The sequence below is a fragment of the Neodiprion virginianus genome, chromosome 6 (assembly GCF_021901495.1).
Source record: "Neodiprion virginianus isolate iyNeoVirg1 chromosome 6, iyNeoVirg1.1, whole genome shotgun sequence".
NCBI classification, from domain to species: Eukaryota; Metazoa; Arthropoda; class Insecta; order Hymenoptera; family Diprionidae; genus Neodiprion; species Neodiprion virginianus.
This window is the reverse complement of record NC_060882.1, coordinates 7,447,466-7,472,159: the sequence shown is the minus strand read 5'-3', so window position 1 is coordinate 7,472,159 and position 24,694 is coordinate 7,447,466. Positions and strand designations below refer to the sequence as shown.

The 24,694-nt window shown below is 39.2% G+C and overlaps 3 protein-coding genes across 9 annotated transcripts; 1 reads left to right on the top strand and 2 right to left on the bottom strand.

Annotated features, from left to right (window-relative positions):
• Positions 1-2,821: 2,821 nt before the first annotated feature.
• Positions 2,822-4,297, bottom strand: LOC124307013 (UMP-CMP kinase). Its single transcript, XM_046768287.1, has one exon. It carries the CDS (start codon positions 4,162-4,164, stop codon positions 3,322-3,324), a length of 843 nt encoding a protein of 280 aa, XP_046624243.1. The 5' UTR covers positions 4,165-4,297; the 3' UTR covers positions 2,822-3,321.
• A 128-nt stretch (positions 4,298-4,425) lies between these two features.
• LOC124307011 (4-hydroxybenzoate polyprenyltransferase, mitochondrial) lies at positions 4,426-6,989 on the top strand. 6 transcript variants are annotated; one of them, XM_046768283.1, is made up of 8 exons: positions 4,426-4,583; positions 4,752-4,766; positions 5,004-5,119; positions 5,223-5,389; positions 5,507-5,654; positions 5,769-5,962; positions 6,101-6,289; positions 6,451-6,989. In XM_046768283.1, the coding sequence occupies exons 3-8, from the start codon at positions 5,089-5,091 to the stop codon at positions 6,625-6,627; spliced, it is 906 nt and encodes a 301-aa protein (XP_046624239.1). In that variant the 5' UTR covers positions 4,426-4,583; positions 4,752-4,766; positions 5,004-5,088; the 3' UTR covers positions 6,628-6,989. The 6 variants fall into 6 exon arrangements, with proteins under 6 accessions (XP_046624239.1, XP_046624238.1, XP_046624237.1 ...); XM_046768282.1 differs by having other exon boundaries at positions 4,752-4,863; XM_046768281.1 differs by having other exon boundaries at positions 4,752-4,922.
• Positions 6,968-8,909, bottom strand: LOC124307014 (protein Abitram). 2 transcript variants are annotated; one of them, XM_046768289.1, is made up of 3 exons: positions 8,599-8,909; positions 8,463-8,534; positions 6,968-8,375 (listed from the first exon to the last, which is right to left on the bottom strand). In XM_046768289.1, exon 3 carries the CDS (start codon positions 8,281-8,283, stop codon positions 7,588-7,590), a length of 696 nt encoding a protein of 231 aa, XP_046624245.1. In that variant the 5' UTR covers positions 8,284-8,375; positions 8,463-8,534; positions 8,599-8,909; the 3' UTR covers positions 6,968-7,587. The 2 variants fall into 2 exon arrangements, with proteins under 2 accessions (XP_046624245.1, XP_046624246.1); XM_046768290.1 differs by having other exon boundaries at positions 8,732-8,909.
• Between the last annotated feature and the right edge of the window lie 15,785 nt (positions 8,910-24,694).

Here is a 24,694-nt window from a genome sequence, read left to right as displayed (position 1 = left end):
ACAATGAGTGAAAAGAAAATATTTTCGGCACACTTCTGGAATGCTTATTCAATTGCTATAATAACCCGCTTATAGGTCACCTTGCGTTCACAGCCGATACTTTCCAAGCATGATAGCATGTGATCTCATGTTCGTTTATTTTATACAGCAACATATAATCATACATATTTTTCATATATTTATTAATCTAATTGTTTCTTATACTCGATGTTTCTTAATCACACTGTTATGATCATATTCAATTTACAACATATAAACTTTTTGTTGTAAAAGTATGCGGATGTCACGAATATCTAGCAATTCAGTAGAATAAATCAATATATCTATATTTAATCTTTACGTATATTGTGATAATATAAGAATGTTTACAATTTTATTGATAAATAACAGTTGCTGCTTACGGATAACAGGTACAATGAAAAGTGATAAAAGCGAGAGAATTTTTTTTTTTTCCCAAGAAAATCGTTATCGTTTAAGAAAATAGCAGATTCCCTCGGAACCTGTATGCCAGGGAAATATGTGCAATAAATGATTATTAGTGTTTTCGGATTCGGCTGATAATTAAACACGAAACACAGTTTCTTTATCGTTCACATATTCCGGAAAGCTTATCTTGCTTGGTATATACGGTTTCGTGGATTTTTTTTTTAATGTACGCTATTGTACTATAGTCATTTTTTACGTGGTGCTGCAGTGCGGATGTAAACGCAATTGTACTATTCACGATTAGTTGTAATTCTTTTTTGTATATAGTCGCAGGTTATTCAGGCTTGGAGTTTATGAACGGTGACTTTAAGACCGGACATTTATTGTTGAGAAATATCGTGTTTCTGTAAACGTTGCAGGTCTATGACCTCACGAACGTCTCACCACTCGCCTTCAAAGTATAGAACAAAAATATTTTTCATATGACCCGTTTGCAAATAGTACTGTATAATCGGTAATACCGTTTTAACAATTTATGCAAGTCACAGGCTTTGTGAAAATTTTCTCAGTATTCGTGAAAATTGTCTCAAATACCTACAACTTCTGCACCTATATAAGATATCTTCTCCTGGAAGTCAGTATGACTATAATTGTAAGTCTCGTAATTGTTGGGCCACCGACATGAAAAAAGTATAGACCATCAGATAACTTTCCATGTCTGCGATTTTTAAGAGACAGATTCCAGATTGAAACACCATCATGGAAATATCAGGTAAGTGAGATAAAATACTCAGCAACGAGAATTTATGACGATATGATCGTGAACATTTTTTACCTACGCAAGTTCCAATTCGACAAGAGTTCGCAAACTGGTTAAATGCCATTGTTCGTTTCATTTTATCGATATAATAGACGTAAATCAATAAACAACTGCCGTTCTACTTTTAGTTCATTTTGAACTATCAGGTAATTTGGTGAACCGTTAAATGTCATCCGAAGACAATGCACGCTAATTGCTCGACCGGTTCATTTCTCTTTGTTAATTTCTACAACAGAATCATTGTTATTCGATTTTCGGTGATGACAGATGATACTTGCCTAACAACGAATAGGGCCGTGTATCTCATTATCGAAACCGAATCTAGGCCGATTACGCCATTGCTGCCGATGATCACTTATCAGAATTATCAGTTGATAACCGATCCCTCCTTGGGATTTTAATTTTTTTTTCTGAAGCGTCGTGTAATCGACGTTGAAGTGAATGCCCTGTCATTGACTTGAACACTTGTCTCCGCGAAGAGGGTCTTGTAGTTTCTCTAAATTGATACTTTTATCTGTATAGAATATCGAGTCTGTGATTAAAATTTATACTCGATTATTTCGATAATTGTGTTTCGAAGGTTCGTCGACCGATACCACCAATAATTCTTGCGTGTTACTTGTTATTGCGGATTAGAACTGCATGTGGGGATAATCACCGAGGTGACGAGGTCGATCTCTTCCTTGTCTCATATGCGGAGGTGAACAACTCGGGTGACACAGCAATAACCCTTGGCTGTAGACATGAGAATCAACGCGATTCGCGAAACTCTCTCGAAAAGGAAAAAAAAACAGCAATTTATGTTTTGCTACAAGATGAAGTTACATCAGTTCGTAGAATTCAATAAAGTACCATGTTCAGTTTACGATTAAACGTATACGTTGAATCAATCACAGTTGATGAAATTTTAGCACTTAACAAAATACCGGAAAAAAGTACCGAAGAATTTAAGATCAACAATGCATTAGCTTAAACATTGAGCGTCGAGATGTCATTTGAAAAATGAAATCGGTATTGGAAATATATCAAAACCAAATATTTTCTGTTCACTGATAAATGCAACTCTGCTGTGTTTCAAATGGAAAAAAAGAATTAATTGATTATTTCATTATATGATTATATTATATACTGAGAAAGAGAATTGAAAACTGTCGAGTGTAAAACGATTATAAAAACAATTATTGGCTTCGAGAGATTTTATGTAAAATACCGACGGGAAAAAATGTGTTATTTGAATCACAAGACATCTAGAGATCTCTTAGTTTCTCTAAACGGTGAGGGATGACGCTACTTTCTTTGCCGGCGAGACAACACCGAGTTTTCAAGGGCGCAGTAGAACCGACACACATATTACGAAATTTCTGATATCGCTAAGGCCTCGCGTTTTAAAATAGAACAAGATCAAGATATCCAATCTAGAGCAAACATAGTTTTCACAAATGAAGTGCCTCCAGTCTAGAATTTTATGTAATGAAAAATCCAAATAGAAAATATCTTTGTTAAATAAAAAATGACTAAAACAATGATCTATTCGTTAATTTTTCTGATTTTCTATTAATAATGATATATCGACTCTCCGGTTAAAGTAGCTTTATTACAGGTGAAATACTAGTCGTACATATTATGTGTTCAAACACAAATAGTGGGCAAATTCTTTCTGCAGACCGCATATAATGCAAGGCTGGCAGTTCGTTGCATTTACATTTCATTCTAAATGAAATTGATTACACGATCGCATTACATATTCTATATATAATCATCAATGACAGTTACTAACATTGTTATTACGCAACAAGAGTATCCTGCTATATTTAATGAAACTTTTTCTACTTCTAGCATTGTACATAAATCATAAGTCATACAGCATGGTTCATCCTCCAAGATTTGATAGCGGAATGCTAACTAGATCTGCACAGCTTTGTGTATATATATAATATTAAATAATACAATGATTGGATAAATTCATTAATCTAAGCCATAATATTCAAGCGTAGTTAAATGCACTCAGGCACACAGGTGTGTATCATCATAGTTGATTAAAATTGCACCAATGTGGATTATCAGTTAGCGGCTGGTTAATGTTGAAGCCTTGCCAAGACTTTTTGAACATCCTCGAATACCTGATCCGCAGCTTTGTTGGCATCTATCTTATAGGCGAGTCCTTGGGCTTCGTAGTGCTTAATTATGGGAATAGTTGAGTTCTGGTAAGTCTGAAACCGTTTTTTCAGCGTTTCTTCGTTGTCGTCGCTGCGACCGCTGCCGGATGCCCCTCTCAACAAGCAGCGGTTGATGCAAACCTGCTCCGAACAATCGAAGAACAGTACGCCAAGGAAGTTGACCTTGTCGGACATGGCCTCGTTCCACCCGTCAAGATTGTTGGTGTTGCGAGGAAATCCATCGATCAGGAAACGGTTTGAGCCTGATTGTTCCATCGCCTGAGCCAGCAGGCTGCAGGTTATCTGGACGGGTACTATCGTTCCATTTACCATGTGGCCTTGGATCAACTCGCCGTATTTAGATCCTGGTTTGAGCTGTTCCTCGCGGAGGAGCTCGCCGGCCGAAAGATGAACATAACCGTATTTGTTTACTATGTTCGTACACTGGGTGCCTTTTCCTGCTCCTGGACCACCCAGGACGAAGATAACTTCGGGCTTCGATACGGCCGACATGACAAACTTACGTAAACTGATAAGTAGCCCCGGATGACAGAGCATGGAAAACTTAATTATCAACGATATCTGGTATGCACAATTTCCGGAATGAACACCACATGATGTCGACGAGCCTAATCTATCGAATAATACGACAGGTATTGGCGGGCCGCTTCGTTCCATATCGCATCTGTCCTCCACTCTGTCGAGATACAATCGCGTATTTACCGCTCTTCGTACGAATAACCTTAAATACATGCTTGACATATTCCTCAAAGTTGGCAAGTCGGCATTATGTTTGTCACCTCGGACAAGTGACAGCCGCTGACATCTCTTCGAATCATAATTAATTCATAATATAATTCAAGTCCCCCCCGTTCGACGGCCGCCAGTTAGTGCTTTGGAACTTGCTTACTTTGATCTTCGATAGTCGATACCATGAATATTTTCTCATTACATCGATATGCTCGAAATATTCTAATTCACCGAATATCCAGGAGAGGACGCCAAAGTATGTTAAGATCACGACTCGCAGTGCCGTCAATGAGGTGGTCAACGAGTAACTCGAAATTATGGAGAATGTGTCGGGATAACCTTGAAAATATTCTACAAAAACAACTAATTATGTAACTAATAAAGTGCACACGTTTACTCTTCGTTGCATTTCAATCGTACGATACAGATAGGTAAATTATTTCATAATAACATCATATCGCTTGTATCGTCGATGCTGCAATTGTTAGAGGTTATGTCGATCAATGATAGACCAATTAAGTTCATATATTGGACTTAATGTTTATTCAAAACTGATTTTCAAGTAAATAAATGATTACTTAACGCTGTTTACGTTGCAGATCCGGATTTGAGATGTTAGTACCTGGAAGGTGTCGTGTTGTACCTAGTCTAACTCGCCTTTTGAGATGCTCTGTTCGATCTAGTCACAAAAATTGGTTTAAATTACAGGCCGTTAGTTACTGCCCCTGCCAACAGATACACACGTCATACTTTTTGAACATTAAAAAAGAGTATAAAAAATTGTACAAACAAAATGTCAATCAGTTAAGAGTAACACCTGTACAAAATATAACTAACTGTTTACCTCCTAGTGATAATGATATCTTACAAGCGAAAAGAAGAGTGAGCTTAGCCGCTACGCTGGTAAATAAATCTCCAGTTTCAATACAGCCTTATATGAGGCTTATGAGAATAGACAAACCCATAGGTAATTAATTTATATAAAGATTCATATTTATTCAGCGAACATTTACAGCATTTTTCTTCATACTATCAGAATTAATCTGATCACAAAATTATCCGAAAAATAGGATCTTGGTTGTTATTCTGGCCTTGTGGATGGAGCATAGCACTGAGTGCACTACCTGGTATGATTCCTGACCCACAAATGCTAGCATTATTTGGGCTTGGAGCATTTATCATGCGTGGCGCTGGCTGTACGATAAATGACATGTGGGACAGAGATATAGACAGAAAAGTACGTTTGAATTTCTTTAGGGTCTGCTTTGAAATACATAGGACATTCTTAAACAAAGAAAGTTAAAACGAACAAAGGTAGCAGCAGTATTCACATCTAATCAATTGTTACTTTCAGGTAGCCAGAACGAAAGACAGGCCCTTAGTTAGCGGAGAAGTAACTCAGTTGGAAGCACTAGTTTTTCTCTCTGGTCAGCTCGGTGTGGGTCTTTTAGTTCTTTTGCAACTAAATTGGTATAGCATTCTCCTCGGTGCTAGTTCATTGGGTATGTATCATTACATCGCAAATTTGATTAATTATTTATGTATTGTTTTTTATTTATTGTTTTTATTAGTTCCAGTGCTAAAACTTTGTACTTGACTTTCAAACTACATTACAGGTCTTGTTGTCATTTACCCATTGATGAAAAGAATTACTCATTGGCCTCAACTTATTTTGGGTATGACCTTTAACTGGGGAGCATTATTGGGATGGTCTGCTGTACAAGGTACCTGCGACTGGTCAGTTTGTCTACCCCTTTACATAGCAGGTGTTTGTTGGACAATTTTGTATGACACAATTTATGCCCATCAGGTATGTTAAGTGATCACATGATTTCTGATTCATTTGTATTGACAAAAAATTTGTAGAAACACGAGAAGCTTGCCTTTAATACCAATTTCGAATGCACCAATGCTATTACGTATGAGTGTAATTTTTCTTTTTAATTAGGACAAAGTTGACGACATTTTGTTAGGAATAAAGTCAACAGCGTTGAAGTTTGGAGATAATACAAAAGTCTGGCTATCTTGCTTTGGAACTTCTATGATCAGCAGCTTACTCACATCTGGAATTATGGTGGATCAAACGTGGCCATATTATGTAGCTGTTGGAGTCGTCGGCAGCCACCTTGCCAATCAGGTAATTAATCAACAAAACTGTATTTTTCTAATCAGTAAATGAATTCCCTCCACCCACAATTTCATGCAATAAATTGGAAATTGACAGTAACCATTCGTTACTGAAAATGCTAATATTTGCTGAAGAGAAATTGATTTTGTATTCAATGTTCGTATTTTCAGATATACACCTTAAACATCGACAACCCTACAGACTGTGCAAACAAGTTTGTGTCCAACCACAGGGTCGGATTTGTACTATTCACTGGTATAGTATTAGGTAATTTATTGAGAAGTAAAAAAAAAGAAACAGAAAAGCGTCCAGATGAAACTCAGTATGCGATAAAAGAAAGTATATAATGTCAGGATATAATCTCTATCAGCCTGAGTCTAAGTCTCCGATCAACGATTAATTAATAGCACGTGCCATCGTAGCTTATAAAATAGTATCCAAAGCAGGGTAATGCTTACGAGAGGTAAGTGTCTAATTTTATTTCAACTCGGCCATGTATTTCGAAATCATACTATTCAATGAAAGGATTTATTGTCATATTATTCTTTGCATTATTGCAAAGTATTTTTTCTGGCTAACATTAGCTGTGATTCTGTTGCACGCACGAATGTAAGTGAATCCAAAGATGATAACTTAGGGTAGACATAGCATTATATATAATACAGTGTAAAATAAAAAAGAAAATAATACATGGAAATATTCCGATCTATTTATTATAGAAGAATTAGTTTATTGTATGGATTGTATGAACGTGTGGATCTTGTGATTGAAAACAGATAATAAAGGAAATTGACTCTTGCCTATTATTATTCAACATGATAAATCGTATTAATAGAAAATTATAAATCAGAATGTTCCTAATAAGTAATACTCAAGTGCCAACCATCTATACAAGTCTACAAGGTCACTTATTGGTTGCTGAACGTTGATCCTTGAATGAGAGGTAAAATTACTGCTTCCGTCGCAATAATGTTCAACAATGAATAAATGAGTGTATGTGTATTGATAATTCATAAGATAGAGAACACAGCTACACAAATTATTGCTTAAAACCCATTCAGATGACATGAAAGAAATTGAATTGATGAACGGAGGCAATCTGCCATATTACTAAGAACTAAATTTTTAAAGAAATTTTTTCGGATCAGTAAGTCATTGAACTCTAGATATAACAGCTGCGCATGAATTTTACAAATTTCCTGATGTATTCAATTTGTTTTTTGAAATTTGAGTTTTGAAGATTACCTAACATTGTGCAATTTGAAGGAGAGGAAATAGATTTATGTACAAGAAGTTTCATTCTTTCATCACGTAGCTGTTTGTCTTATGGCCATCTTGGCATTGTACCTTTCTTGGGATAGTAATTCTGTTGTTAATATTTCAAATCGATTAATATTGGGTAAAGCAATTGCAAGATACCCTCCTCTGTGTGGTGGCTCAAACAAGAGCTCTGGTTTTTTCAGCAGTGCGTCATTGATCTCCATTAATTTTCCAGTCATGTTACATTTGACAGAATAATTTCCACCATGCTCACACTCTATTGAACAAATGGTAGAAGAAGGTTGCAGGGGCTGTGCACCATGTTTACTTTTACCTGATACCTTATTCGATGCCCGATCCAACTTTTCAGTGACTTTGAAATTGATACACTTAATATTTTTCTGCATTTTAATAATATCATGACTTGGTGCTAAACTAATCAAACAAATACGATTACTGTGAACCCAAATACAAGTATCGTCACCTGGTGATTCTTCATTCACATAATAATATGGGGTCAAGTAACGTTCCGTAACATTGGGAAATGCAGGTGTCGGCTTAAAACTGTTCAAAATATGTAACTCTTTTCTATTCTCTATCGCTTCTGAATCTTCAATAGGAATTGATCGTTTTTCCTCAGTTTCTCTCACTGCATGTTCTAATGATTGAGCTTTATTCATTTCGGACACCTTTCTCCTTTTAACTTCAGGTTCCGGGCTATCAGTGGGCAGTTCATGATTCATTATATTTCGTCTTCCTGTTCGCGTAACCTTGCTTGAATCCTGGCGTGCAATACTTTGGATTGTTTCAAATTTTCAGCCTGCTTGATGCGCCTCTGTGAAAAAGATCACCGGCTCAGTTTGTATTTTCGGTATTGTGATGAAATCGGTTACAGATCCAATCAAATACATTGGCTTTTTACCTGAGATTTCAAGCACTTCCTCAGAGCGTTGTGAAGGGTTGTGCAGTAGCCGAAAAATTTGCCGACCGAGTGCTGCGGTAATAAACAAAAGTGTAGGTTATGTTTCGGTTGTAAATTGATATGATTCTAACAATACCTCTGCTTGACATTCTTGAAACTCTGCGAATATATCATTACACGCGGCATTGTGAGGGGCTAATTCACGCGGCATCGTAATAATCTGTTCGCAAATTAAGTCTATTACGCAATTATCTGAATGGAAATCTAACCTCACTCTTTTCGATGTGTTTCAAATTTCGGAAATATTCACGCATCAGTATAAACCCAGGCAAACCAAGCGAGATATCGACAACAGAGGGCGAGCATTTGTGTGAATTTCAAATGTCCATGGCAAAAGCGGTGACGGTCAAGTTACGGGTGGAGAAAACGCGGAGAAACGTAACTTGAATGAAGACAGATGGAAAGATAAAGTCACTATTGCTTCAATGATATTTTATACATTGTAGGCATGATTTTAAAACGATTAAACTCAGGTATTATTACTTTCGGTCCAGTTTTGCAAAGAAGTAATTTTGTATGGAGCCAGCGACAGAGCTGATGGTGCCTCTTGTCTCGATACATTTAACCAACCGTTTGCAAGCCTATTAGCAATATTTCCTGTATATATGGAGTTAACGATAAACCTCACATCTAAAGAGAAGGGCCTGTCAGCGATACAAGAAATTACTAATGAGAACAAATTTCTTTCGAAATTCGTAGCAAAACAGTGATTTAATTAAAGTATAAGTAACCGAGAGAAGAATGTATACTTAAATCATAAATAATAGTAGATCAGATGTAATAATAATGCAGAGAGTAAAAAGTATATATGCATGTGCGGTCCATGTATGATATTAATAAATATGATCCATTTATGGTTAATATGTGATGCATAATATAATGATTTTCCAAAAGACAAACTAGATTATCTACAATAATTGGCTATAACATGAAAATAGACGAATTATTCATTTGGAATTGGGATTCTATTCGACACGCGCTCGATGTATTTCATAACATTGACATTCAAAATTATTCCAACAAATTTTCGTTTGCTCTCTCAATCTTGAATTTTCGTAGGCATAGAATCGAAGCCTGTTTTAGCTGGTCGTAAGTGAAGTATCTACGTTGGGTAGAGAAGCAGAATTGTTTTTCGAAAAGTGTTCGTATGGAAAAAAATTCAGAGTAACTGTCTTACATCATGGATGCGCTAATTTTGATCGAGATGAAATGGATGCTCCGTATATGAGACGGTATTTAACGCAGTGTACGGATTTAAAGATCTAAAAAGGTGATTGTAGGCGATTTTTTTTTTTTTTGTTTTGATAGGAAGAGATAGAACGAAACTTGTTAAAACTTCCAGTGTAGTCGAACACATTTGAAAGGTATGAGTAAAAATTTTTATCATGCAACTGTCGCAGAACGGCAGCCTTATTAGCTAACCCGTTAGCTGAAGAATACATCTTTAGTCATCTGACCATCGAAGGGCCTAACCGCTTGAGTCGAGAACCGGCAAGAAAGATAAAGTGCGTATTTCTTGTCCGAAATGTGAAAACTAAAATCATTAAACATCATACATCATGATACATCATACATCATCATATCATACATAGCATTGAATTCCTAAACCAAAGTTTGGATATTCGGTTGTTCAGAAAGTGACGTCCCCCAAATTTTTTTTCTCTTGACGTCATCGATCTAGAATCAGCTAACCGAAATCTTCAGTTTGCAAACAACCGCGCAGTAGAGCGGACGGATGAGAGTCGCGCTCCGCAAATTTCGAGTACCGGGTTCTCAACCTCCTGGATCCTGCGCTCGGGGTCCGGTACCTGGTGAAAATCGACTTTCAGGACATGCGCTTCGTGGTTCCTGCGCTCCAGGTCCGCTATCTGGTGCAGCTCGACTTCTAGGACAAGAGATCCGGGGTTCCTGTTTCATGTTAACAATGAATTATTTCAATTCATTATTAGCGCAAGCCCAAATTCAGTAGCTGTCAGTGTGATAATAAGATTTCTACAATTTCTTATAATTTTCTCATGATCTTCTAGATGAAATGAGTTGATACAAAAATAATACTAATCCTTACACAATATATTTGAAGTGTTCTAATACTGAAAATATCTATTAGTGTTCGCGGTATAACCCGAGATCGTTATCGGTGGTTGTTGGAGGTGGTTGGCGGTGATTGGAGGTGTTCGGAGGTGGACGAGGAGAAGGACGAGGAAGACGAAGAGAATAAGGTGGACGAGGATTTGTGCACGGTGAGTAAAACATTTTCATAATATTTTGTGGCGTTTGTAATTGTATTTTATCTAAAATATTTCAAACTTTTCATGTTTACAATGAGTTATTTCAATTCATTTTTCGCACAAGCACAAACTCAATAGCTATAAATGCGCTAATGATATTTACTATATTATTAATCAATTAATTATTTATATTAATCCTTACATAATGTTTTTGATGTGTTCTTATACTGAGAATATTTATTACAAATCCAGGTATAACCCGAGGTGGTTAGCGGTGGTTGTTGGAGGAGGTTGGCGGTGGTTGGAGGTGGTTGGAGGTGGTCGGAGGTGGATGAGGAGGAGGACGAGAATTTCTACATAGTGGGTATAACATTTTTATGATATTTAATGGCTACTGGAATTATATTTTATCTGACATTTTTTGAAACTTGTCATGTTTACAACAAATTATTTCAATCCATTTTTCGCGCAAGCACATGTTCAGTAGCTTCAAATGCGGTAGTAAAATTTATTATATTATTAATTAATTAATTAATTATATTAATCCGTGAACAATATTTTTGATGTGTTCTTATACTAAAAATATTCATTACTATTCAAGGTATAACCCGAGGTAGTTCGCGGTGGTTGCGGGTGATCGAGGTGGGCGAGGAGGAGGACGAGGATGACGAGGACTTGTACACTGTGAGTATAACATTTTTATTATATTCATTAGAGTAGGAGTAGGATCAGGAATAGGAGTAGAATCAGGAGTAGAAGTAGGAGTAGGATCAGGAGTGGGAGTAGTAGGAGTAGAAGTAGAAGTGGTAGAAGTCGGAGTAGGAATAGGAGTAGTCGTAGTAGTAGGAGTTGGAGTAGAGTAGGAGTAGAAGTAGATGTATGTGGGGAGGGGATATTATCATATCAAGTTGTCAGTAATAAGCAATTGCGGGTAAAATATTAGCTTACTTTTGTAAGTATTTATGAATATAGCCTCTATGAATATTCATTGTTGGTACGTAAGGTCTGGCAACGTACCTACTTTCTGCAAGAGATGTTGAAAATTTTTAACATAATTATGTTTCAGATCTGTGCCCCACCTAGTGATCCACTAGTACATATCCTCCGACGTGACATCGCTGTGCTACGTATAAAGAAGAAAAGATTTATTAAGATGCAGATTGCTCCTCTCTTCTTGCCATTGTGCTTTCAGCCATTGTTGTGCTGTGTGTTTAAAATTTAGGACAGTGTATAATATAGAATAACAGGTACAGCTACGAATACAGCACTGCAATAAATCTTATAGAAATGAGCTCACATTGAGATTTCTCTGTATTTATAACTCGACGCGAGAAGGCAAAAATCAATGTAATACCATCTGTAAGGTAATTGAACTCGTATTTGCACTACGAGAACTCGTTGGGCATTTTGCGGTGAAATTTGAAAAATTGTTGTACAAGAAATTAAATAACTATAAAATTGGATAAAAAATATTATCTCTAATAGTGAATGTAGCTAATACAGCTTTAACCATAGATTGATTATGTTAATGATCTATTGTGACAAGATCGGAATTAGATAAGCTCTCTAAATACTCTTTTCCAGACTATTAATTTATATTATATATATGTAAATGTATATTTCTTCAGTTTATACAATCACTGCACTAGGATTACCCTTGCCACGTTTTATGGTGCGCTTGTGTAATTTGTATATTATTAACCTTACGTTTTACTCTATTTGCGACAAGTTGCGAGTGTTCCTAATTTCTTGGCAATTATTTATGTACATGTATGTGTGTATGTGTATACGTATACTTATGCATGTGTATATACATATATACACATGTTTAAAACTAGATTTTTACAATAAACACAGAGGTTTTAGTATATTCACATACGGATTTCTGTGTATAGGTATACTTGACTAAAATATCCTTATCTCTAATACGGAGTTCTTCGTAATTCGTATTTGTTCTTGTAACCCAATGTCCTACATACAATGGCAAAAATCAAGATCCAACTTGACTGAGTCTCAAAGCCCTGTTGACATAAAAGCAGCTATTCGATAGAAATTATAGTTTATAGTTTACACAGCCCATTGCATGATATTTCATTATAAATACATATGTTTCGATGTATTTAGGAATAATTTATCAAATGTACAGAGGTCATGTGCAAATAATAAATGAATTGATTCGACCGCAGTTTGATGTATTCATTAGAGCTTTAACAATAAATTTAAGCTTTGTTACTTCTTTTATTTTATTATGGATAATCAAAAATATTTCCGACTATTCGTGCTGTGGAAGCATGGGGATTAAACCAAATGTAGCGAAAGATTAGAAACAGTGTATGTAGAGTACGGGTATTTTTCTAATAATGAATATAGAATAGAATACCACGCCTTGCGAATTAGCTTTCCAGACAGAGATGAATGATGAATTTTAAGGACTGCATTATCATTGTTGAATACTCTATGCCTCATGGGAAAAGAAAATCTGTAACGATAAAATTATGCACCGGATCATCGTCGACTTTAACTTTCGAAATGTCCTACCATTTTCGAACACCTCCTATACTACCTCCCCCTGCCGCCTCCTACCATCAATGGCCACTTTCGACCACCCCCTATCACCTTCTGCCAGCGCCGACCACCTCCTACCATTTCCGAACACCTCCAACCATCCTATTTACCTATATTACTAGATTATCTATGATACGAAAAGAGAAGAATTATTCATTTCGGAATGGGATTCTATTCGACGCGCGCTCGATGTATTCCATAACATTAGTATTCATAATTATTCCAACAACTTTTCATTTGCTCCCTCGATCTTGAATTTTCATAGGCATAGAATCGAAACGTTGTTTTAGCTGGTCGCAAGTGAAGTATCTGCGTTGGGTAGAGAAGCAGAATTGTTTTTCGAAAAGTATTCGGATGGAAAAAAATTCAGAGTAACTGTAATACATCACGGATGCGCTAATTTTGAAGGAGATGAAATGGATGCTTCGTATATGAGACAGTATTTAACGCTGCGTAGTGATTTGAAGACCTAGAAAGGTGAAAGGGAGAGAAAGAACGACGCTTCTTAACACTTCGAGTGTATTTTAACACACATTTGAAAGATACGAGCGAAATCTTTCATCATCCAACTGTCGCAGAACGGCAGCGTTATTAGCCGACCCGTTCACTGAAGAATATATCTTCAGTCAACGGCTGACCATCGAAGGGCCTGGCCGCTTGAGTCTGGAATCGGCAGGAGAGACGAAGTGTGTATTTCTTGTATGAAACGTGAAAACTAAAAGCATTACACATCATATCATATCATCATACATCATACATCATACATCGTACATCATACATCATACATCGTACATCATACATCATCATACATAGTATCAAAGTTCGAAACCATAGTTTGGATGTCGGATGTTCGGAAAGTGACGTCAACAATTCAAAATCAGCTAGCCGAATTCCTCAGTCGGGAAACAACCGCGCAGTAGAGCGGACGTATGAGAGTCGCGCTCCGCAAATTTCGAGTACCGGGTTCTCAACCTCCGGGATCCCGCGCTTCGGGTCCGCTACGCGGTGAAACTCGACTTCCAGGATAAGCGCTCCGTGGTTCCTGGTTCATGTTTACAATAAATTATTTCAATTCGTTTTTCGCGCAACCCCAAATTCGGTACCTGTCAGTCCGCTAATAAAATTTCTCGACTTCCAAAACAAGCGCTCCGTGGTTCCTGGTTCATGTTTACAATAAATTATTTCAATTCGTTTTTCGCGCAACCCCAAATTCGGTAACTGTCAGTCCGCTAATAAAATTTCTCGACTTCAAGGAAAAGCGCTCCGTGGTTCCTGGTTCATGTTTACAATAAATTATTTCAATTCGTTTTTCGCGCAACCCCAAATTCGGTAACTGTCAGTCCGCTAATAAAATTTCTCGACTTCCAGGATAAGCGATCCGTGGTTCCTGGTTCATGTTTACAATAAATTATTTCAATTCGTTTTTCGCGCAACCCCAAATTCGGTAACTGTCAGTCCGCTAATAAAATTTCTCGACTTCAAGGAAAAGCGCTCCGTGGTTCCTGGTTCATGTTTACAATAAATTATTTCAATTCGTTTTTCGCGCAAGCCCAAATTCGGTACCTGTCAGTCCGCTAATAAAATTTCTCGACTTCCAAGACAAGCGCTCCGTGGTTCCTGGTTCATGTTTACAATAAATTATTTCAATTCGTTTTTCGCGCAACCCCAAATTCGGTAGCTGTCAGTCCGCTAATAAAATTTCTCGACTTCCAGGACAAGCGCTCCGTGGTTCCTGGTTCACGTTTACAATAAATTATTTCAATTCGTTTTTCGCGCAAGCCCAAATTCGGTAACTGTCAGTCCGCTAATAAAATTTCTCGACTTCCAGGACAAGCGCTCCGTGGTTCCTGGTTCATGTTTAAAATAAATTATTTCAATTCGTTTTTCGCGCAACCCCAAATTCGGTAACTGTCAGTCCGCTAATAAAATTTCTCGACTTCAAGGAAAAGCGCTCCGTGGTTCCTGGTTCATGTTTACAATAAATTATTTCAATTCGTTTTTCGCGCAAGCCCAAATTCGGTAACTGTCAGTCCGCTAATAAAATTTCTCGACTTCCAGGACAAGCGCTCCGTGGTTCCTGGTTCATGTTTAAAATAAATTATTTCAATTCGTTTTTCGCGCAACCCCAAATTCGGTAACTGTCAGTCCGCTAATAAAATTTCTCGACTTCAAGGAAAAGCGCTCCGTGGTTCCTGGTTCATGTTTACAATAGATTATTTCAATTCGATTTCGCGCAACCCCAAATTCGGTAACTGTCAGTCCGCTAATAAAATTTCTCGACTTCCAGGATAAGCGATCCGTGGTTCCTGGTTCACGTTTACAATAAATTATTTCAATTCGTTTTTCGCGCAACCCCAAATTCGGTGGCTGTCAGTACGCTAATAAAATTTCTCGACTTCCAAGACAAGCGCTCCGTGGTTCCTGGTTCATGTTTACAATAAATTATTTCAATTCGTTTTTCGCGCAACCCCAAATTCGGTGGCTGTCAGTACGCTAATAAAATTTCTTTAACTTTATCATCTTCTCATAATCTTTCTGGTAGATTATATCGATAAAAAAATTATAATAAACCTTACACATTATTTTTGATTTGTTCTCATGCTGAAAATATTTATTACTATTCAAGGTATAACCTGAGGTGGTTGAAGGTTGTCGGAGGTGGACGAGGATTTGTGCTGGGTGAGTAAAACACTTTTATAATATTTGATGGCAATTGTAATTATATTTCATCTGAAATATTACAAACTTGTCACATTTACAATAAATTATTTCAATTCATTTTTCGTGCAAGCACATATTCAGTAGCTATGAATAATCTTATACAATTTATTATATTATTAATTAATTGATTAATTACATTAATCCTTACACAATATTTTTGATGTATTCCTATACTAAAATTATTCATTACTATTCCAGGTATTACCCGAGGTGGTCGGAGGTGGACGAGGAGGAGGACCAGGTGGACGAGGAGGAGGACCAGGTGGACGAGGAGGAGGCGGGGTGGGTCGTGGGAGAGGACCTCTCCTCTCCTCAGAGGAGTGGAGGGGGAGGGGCAGGGAAGGGGGAGAGGCGGGCGGGGAGGGGAAAGGGAAGGGATGGGAAGGGATGGGAAGGGGAGAGGGGCGGGGAGGGAAGGGTGGTGGGGTTAGGGGGGGGGGGGTTGGGGGGGGAGGAAGGGCGGGTGGGCGGGAGGGAGGGCGGGAGGGAGGGAGGGAGGGAGGGCGGGAGGGAGGGCGGGAGGGAGGGCGGGAGGGTGGGCGGGCGCGGGGGGGGGGGGGGGGGGGGGGGCGTGTACTGCTCTATTAACTATAACAGGCTCGCATCGACATCCGTCCTCCACTCTCTCCCTCCCTCCCTCCCGCCCACCCTCGCGCCCGCCCTCCCTCCCGCCCTCCCTCCCTCCCTCCCACCCCCTCCCCACTCCCTCCCCCTCCCCCCTCCCCGCCCCGTCCCTTCCCTTCCCTTCCCTTCCCTTCCCCCTACCCGCCCACCTCTCCCCCTTCCCTGCCCCTCCCCCTCCCCCTCCCCTCCTCTGAGGAGAGGAGTGGTCCTCTCCCACGACCCACCCCGCCTCCTCCTCGTCCACCTGGTCCTCCTCCTCGTCCAGCTCGTCCTCCTCCTCGTCCACCTCCGACCACCTCGGGTAATACCTGGAACAGTAATGAATACTTTTAGTATAGGAACACATCAAAAATATTGTGTAAGGATTAATGTAATTAATCAATTAATTAATAATATAATGAATTGTATAAGATTATTCATAGCTACTGAATATGTGCTTGCACGAAAAATGAATTGAAATAATTTATTGTAAACGTGACAAGTTTGTAATATTTCAGATGAAATATAATTACAATTGCCATCAAATATTATAAAAGTGTTTTACTCACCCAGCACAAATCCTCGTCCACCTCCGACCACCTTCAACCACCTCAGGTTATACCTTGAATAGTAATAAATATTTTCAGCATGAGAACAAATCAAAAATAATGTGTAAGGTTTATTATAATTTTTTTATCGATATAATCTACCAGAAAGATTATGAGGAGATGATAAAGTTATAGAAATTTTATTAGCGTACTGACAGCCACCGAATTTGGGGTTGCGCGAAAACCGAATTGAAATAATTTATTGTAAACGTGAACCAGGAACCACGGAGCGCTTATCCTGGAAGTCGAGAAATTTTATTAGCGGACTGACAGCTACCGAATTTGCGGTTGCGCGAAAAACGAATTGAAATAATTTATTGTAAACGTGAACCAGGAACCACGGAGCGCTTATCCTGGAAGTCGAGAAATTTTATTAGCGGACTGACAGCTACCGAATTTGGGGTTGCGCGAAAAACGAATTGAAATAATTTATTGTAAACGTGAACCAGTAACCACGGAGCGCTTATCCTGGAAGTCGAGAAATTTTATTAGCGGACTGACAGCTACCGAATTTGCGGTTGCGCGAAAAACGAATTGAAATAATTTATTGTCAACGTGAACCAGGAACCACGAAGCGCTTATCCTGGAAGTCGAGAAATTTTATTAGCGGACTGACAGCTACCGAATTTGCGGTTGCGCGAAAAACGAATTGAAATAATTTATTGTAAACGTGAACCAGGAACCACGGAGCGCTTATCCTGGAAGTCGAGAAATTTTATTAGCGGACTGACAGCTACCGAATTTGCGGTTGCGCGAAAAACGAATTGAAATAATTTATTGTAAACGTGAACCAGGAACCACGGAGCGCTTATCCTGGAAGTCGAGAAATTTTATTAGCGGACTGACAGCTACCGAATTTGCGGTTGCGCGAAAAACGAATTGAAATAATTTATTGTAAACGTGAACCAGGAACCACGAAGCGCTTATCCTGGAAGTCGAGAAATTTTATTAGCGGACTGACAGCTACCGAATTTGCGGTTGCGCGAAAAACGAATTGAAATAATTTATTGTAAACGTGAACCAGGAACCACGGAGCGCTTATCCTGGAAGTCGAGAAATTTTATTAGCGGACTGACAGCTACCGAATTTGCGGTTGCGCGAAAAACGAATTGAAATAATTTATTGTAAACGTGAACCAGGAACCACGGAGCGCTTATCCTGGAAGTCGAGAAATTTTATTAGCGGACCGACAGCTACCGAATTTGCGGTTGCGCGAAAAACGAATTGAAATAATTTATTGTAAACGTGAACCAGGAACCACGGAGCGCTTATCCTGGAAGTCGAGAAATTTTATTAGCGGTCTGACAGCTACCGAATTTGCGGTTGCGCGAAAACCGAATTGAAATAATTTATTGTAAACGTGAACCAGGAACCACGGAGCGCTTATCCTGGAAGTCGAGAAATTTTATTAGCGGACTGACAGCTACCGAATTTGCGGTTGCGCGAAAAACGAATTGAAATAATTTATTGTAAACGTGAACCAGGAACCACGGAGCGCTTATCCTGGAAGTCGAGAAATTTTATTAGCGGACTGACAGCTACCGAATTTGCGGTTGCGCGAAAAACGAATTGAAATAATTTATTGTAAACGTGAACCAGGAACCACGGAGCGCTTATCCTGGAAGTCGAGAAATTTTATTAGCGGACCGACAGCTACCGAATTTGCGGTTGCGCGAAAAACGAATTGAAATAATTTATTGTAAACGTGAACCAGGAACCACGGAGCGCTTATCCTGGAAGTCGAGAAATTTTATTAGCGGTCTGACAGCTACCGAATTTGCGGTTGCGCGAAAACCGAATTGAAATAATTTATTGTAAACGTGAACCAGGAACCACGGAGCGCTTATCCTGGAAGTCGAGAAATTTTATTAGCGGACTGACAGCTACCGAATTTGCGGTTGCGCGAAAAACGAATTGAAATAATTTATTGTAAACGTGAACCAGGAACCACGGAGCGCTTATCCTGGAAGTCGAGAAATTTTATTAGCGGACTGACAGCTACCGAATTTGCGGTTGCGCGAAAAACGAATTGAAATAATTTATTGTAAACGTGAACCAGGAACCACGGAGCGCTTATCCTGGAAGTCGAGAAATTTTATTAGCGGACTGACAGCTACCGAATTTGCGGTTGCGCGAAAAACGAATTGAAATAATTTATTGTAAACGTGAACCAGGAACCACGGAGCGCTTATCCTGGAAGTCGAGAAATTTTATTAGCGGACTGACAGCTACCGAATTTGCGGTTGCGCGAAAAACGAATTGAAATAATTTATTGTAAACGTGAACCAGGAACCACGGAGCGCTTATCCTGGAAGTCGAGAAATTTTATTAGCGGACTGACAGCTACCGAATTTGCGGTTGCGCGAAAAACGAATTGAAATAATTTATTGTAAACGTGAACCAGGAACCACGGAGCGCTTATCCTGGAAGTCGAGAAATTTTATTAGCGGACTGACAGCTACCGAATTTGCGGTTGCGCGAAAAACGAATTGAAATAATTTATTGTAAACGTGAACCAGGAACCACGGAGCGCTTATCCTGGAAGTCGAGAAATTTTATTAGCGGACTGACAGCTACCGAATTTGCGGTTGCGCGAAAAACGAATTGAAATAATTTATTGTAAACGTGAACCAGGAACCACGGAGCGCTTATCCTGGAAGTCGAGAAATTTTATTAGCGGACTGACAGCTACCGAATTTGCGGTTGCGCGAAAAACGAATTGAAATAATTTATTGTAAACGTGAACCAGTAACCACGGAGCGCTTATCCTGGAAGTCGAGAAATTTTATTAGCGGACTGACAGCTACCGAATTTGCGGTTGCGCGAAAAACGAATTGAAATAATTTATTGTAAACGTGAACCAGGAACCACGGAGCGCTTATCCTGGAAGTTGAGTTTCACCGCGTAGCGGACCCGAAGCGCGGGATCCGGGAGGTTGAGAACCCGGTACTCGAAATTTGCGGAGCGCGACTCTCATACGTCCGCTCTACTGCGCGGTTGTTTCCCGACTGAGGAATTTGGCTAGCTGATTTTGAATTGGTGACGTCACTTTCCGAACATCCGACATCCAAACTATGGTTTCGAACTTTGATACTATGTATGATGATGTATGATGTACGATGTATGATGTATGATGATATGATATGATGTATAATGCTTTTAGTTTTCACGTTTCATACAAGAAATACACACTTCGTCTCTCCTGCCGATTCCAGACTCAAGCGGCCAGGCCCTTCGATGGTCAGCCGTTGTCTGAAGATATATTCTTCAGTGAACGGGTCGGCTAATAACGCTGCCGTTCTGCGACAATTGGATGATGAAAGATTTCGCTCGTATCTTTCAAATGTGTGTTAAAATACACTTGAAGTGTTAAGAAGCGTCGTTCTTTCTCTCCCTATCACCTTTCTAGGTCTTTAAACCACTACGCAGCGTTAAATACTGTCTCATATACGAAGCATCCATTTCATCTTGTTCAAAATTAGCGCATCCGTGATGTATTACAGTTACTCTGAATTTTTTTCCATCCGAATACTTTTCGAAAAACGATTCTGCTCCTCCACTCAACGCAGATACTTCACTTGCGACCAGCTAAAACAGCGTTTCGATTCTATGCCTATGAAAATTCAAGATCGATAGAGCAAATGAAAAGTTGTTGGAATAATTATGAATAGTAATGTTATGGAATACATCGAGCGCGCGTCGAATAGAATCCCATTTCGAAATGAATAATTCTTCTCTTTTCATGTAATAGCTAATCTAGTAATATCGGTAAATAGTATGGTTGGAGGTGTTCGGAAATGGTAGGACATTTCGAAATGTAAAGTCGACGATGATCCGGTGCATCAATTTTATCGTTACAGATTTTCTTTTCCCATGAGGCATAGAGTATTCAACAACGATAATGCAGTCCTTAAAATTCATCATTCATCTCTGTCTGGAAAGCTAATTCGCAAGGCGTGGTATTCTAGATATGTCAAAACTAAGCTAGCGGCACGTGTTTGCATTGTTAGAAAAATACCCGTACTCTACATACACTGTTTCTAATCTTTTGCTACATTTGGTTTAATCCCCATGCTTCCACAGCACGAATAGTCGGAAATGTTTTTGATTATCCATAATAAAATAAAAGAAGTAACAAAGCTTAAATTTATTCTTAAAGCTCTAATGAATACATCAAACTGCGGTCGAATCAATTCATTTATTATCTGCACATGACCTCTGTACATTTGATAAATTATTCCTAAATACATCGAAACATATGTATTTATAATGAAATATCATGCAATGGGCTGTGTAAACTATAAACTATAATTTCTATCGAATAGCTGCTTTTATGTCAACAGGGCTTTGAGACTCAGTTCAGTTCGTCCTCCTCCTCGTCCACCTCCGACCACCTCCAACAATCGCCAACCACCTCGAACAACCACCGATAACCACCTCGGGTTGTACCTGGAATAGCAATATATATTTTCAGTATAAGAACACATCAAAAACATTACGTAAGGATTCATATAATTAATTAAGTGATTGACAATATTAATAATTTCATTAGCGCATTTATTGCTACTGAATTTGTGCTTGCGCGAAAAATGAATTGAAATAATTTATTGTCAACATGACAAGTTTAAAAAATTTCAGATAAATTAAAATCAACATTGTCATTAAATATTATAAAAATGTTGCACTCATCGTGCACAAATCCTCGTCCGATAAGCCCCACCTTGTCCTCCTCCTCATCTACCACGATCATATCAGAATAACTAGTTTCAAAACACTTGCTCGCTAAAGCCCGCTCCGAGTCGGATGCCTAGTATAACTGGTTTTTGTGCTCGTGTGCTCGTTTACTCGTCGTCAGTGTGTTACCAGATAACATGTTCGTCAGGGAGACTGGGGCACGATGACTCGGCAGAAAATTCTGGTATTTGCTTTAGAGTCTACAGAATGAACACTGTCTTTGTGCATGTGACGCTAACCGAATCTGCCTGTAAGATTTTTTCCACATAATGTTACGAATCACGTTTAAACACGCATGTAAGTATAACTTATTGTGATTTTATGACAATAAATTTCGTCAAAAAATACCACAGAACAATCAGCTAAGTGCTGACAGTTTCGAAACACTACGCACGGCCAGCGCTGAATTTACCTATAGGCCCGAGAGGCCCGGGCCTAGAGCGGCATTTTCTAGGGGCGGAAAAAATGAGAGCTGGAAATTCAATTTTTTTAGTAAATCAAAATCATATGCAACTTGTAGAATCGATTTTTTGAAGTGAAACTTCTATAGCGGTGTTGGAGAATTTTGGATGGGAGTGAAATCATGAGTAGCCCTTCAAACCGCAACACTAGTATGGGGAAAAGTCATTATTATTCCAATATTATTATTATATGTATGCAGCTATATCGAAAAATATTGAATAAAATGACTGCTGATGAGCATGTGTGATACAAGTTATCAAATATTGATCGATCCTGATTGAAAAAATCCCATTGGTGAACAGATCACTAGTTAGCGGCGGGGGGGGGGGGGGGGGGGGGCGGCGGCGGCAAATAAGGCTGCAGGCGGCTTCGAGTTAAATTTGGCGCTGCGCACGGCAATTTCAGTTCTACCCAAACGACTTTATTGTCACGTATTCCTATGTATACTATGCCAACCACTCAACAAACGCAATTTGTTGATCCTGGTCGTTCGGTTTTTTTTCCTATTCAAAATCTTATCTGAAGCATGCACATTGGTTTGATAGTACAAAACATGACGTTTTCAATAATCACACTTGTAAACTTGAAAATTAGGCCGGAAGGTCAAAAATCACCAGGTCGAAAACCTGGACAGCCAGAACTACGGAGCGCTTCTCCCTGAAGTTGAATTTCACCAGGTAGTGGACCTTGAACGCAGAAATTACGGAGCGCTTGTCCTGGAAGTCGGGTTTCACCAGGTAGCGGGCCTGGAGCGCAGGAACCATGGAGCGCCACGAAAAACTGGAAAACTACGGAAAATTAGTCCTGAAGGTCAAAAGTCACCAGGTCAAGGACCTGGACAGCCAGAACTACGGAACGCTTGTCCTGGAAGTCGAGTTTCACCAGGTAGCGGACCTGGAGCGTAGGAACTACTGAGCGCTTGTCCTGGAAGTCGAGTTTCACCAGATCGCGGACCCGAAGCACAGAATCCAGGAGGTTGAGAACTCGGTACTCGAAATCTGCAGAGCGCGATTCTCATCCGTCCGCTCTACTGCGCGGTTGTTTCCAGACTGAGGAATTCGGCTAGCTGATTCTAGATCGATGACGTCAAGAAAAAAAAAATTTTGTGTGACGTCACTTTAATACTATGTACGATGTATAATGTATAATGTATTATGATGTATGATGTATAATGATTTTAGTTATCACATTTCAGACAAGAAATACGCACTTTATCTTTCCTGCCGATCCCAGACTCAAGCGGCTAGACCTCTCGATGGTCAGCCGTTGACTAAAGATGTATTCTTCAGTTAACGAGTTAGCTAATGATGCTGCCGTTTTGCGACAGTTGGATGATAACAATATTTGCTCGTACCTTTCAAATGTGTGTTAAAATACACTCGAAGTCTTATGAAGCTTTGTTCTATCACTTCCCATTAAAAAAAAAATCGACGACAATTACCTTTTGAGTCACCCAACGTAGGTGTTTGGCGGTGTTTGGCAGCGATCGGAGGAGGTCGAGGTGGACGATGACGACGTGGTCGACGAGGGGCTGATGGAGGAGGAGCAGGGTGACGAGGTGGTCGAGGAGGACGAAGGTGGTCGGTGATGGTCGGGGGTGGTCGACGGCGGCTGGTGGTGCTCGGTGGTAGTTGAGGGTGGCTAGCGGTGGACGCGGTTACGCGACTCAATCTCAAGCTTTGATACCAACACTACTCTAGCTGCTACAAATGTCGGTGCAAGCTCGTTTAGTGGAGTCGATAGAGCAAAACCCTCCTACGCTTTGAGGCCCACCTGGGCCCACTTGCCCGCCGAAAACTGGTCATAAAAATTTACCTAGGGGTATCCGTCTTTATGTTCTTCAGTCAACGTATTGTACATTAACAGTATGCCAAACAATGCCAAATACTACTTGCGAAAGACAGAAAGAAATGCGAGAGCGTGATTGACCCAGATCACTGACATGAGGTCCAATTGACCCCAAGACCATCTTTCACGTACAAATTTGAAGTCAGCGTGCTTGGATAAGGGTTGTTTGTGCAAATAAAATAAAGAACGATTGAAAATACGTTGAGGTCTCAGAGACCCTCTGAATGTAGTGCATATCATTTGACTTTTATTGCATCAAGAATTTCTCCCGTATGCTCCATCATTTTTTGCTAAAACTGAGATAAGAATGTATTTCTGATTTGTTAAATGCTGACTCGGAATCTTTTTCAAATCCTGACTGTGCATAACGTGATGTTATATACAGTAATAATAACGTTCCAAT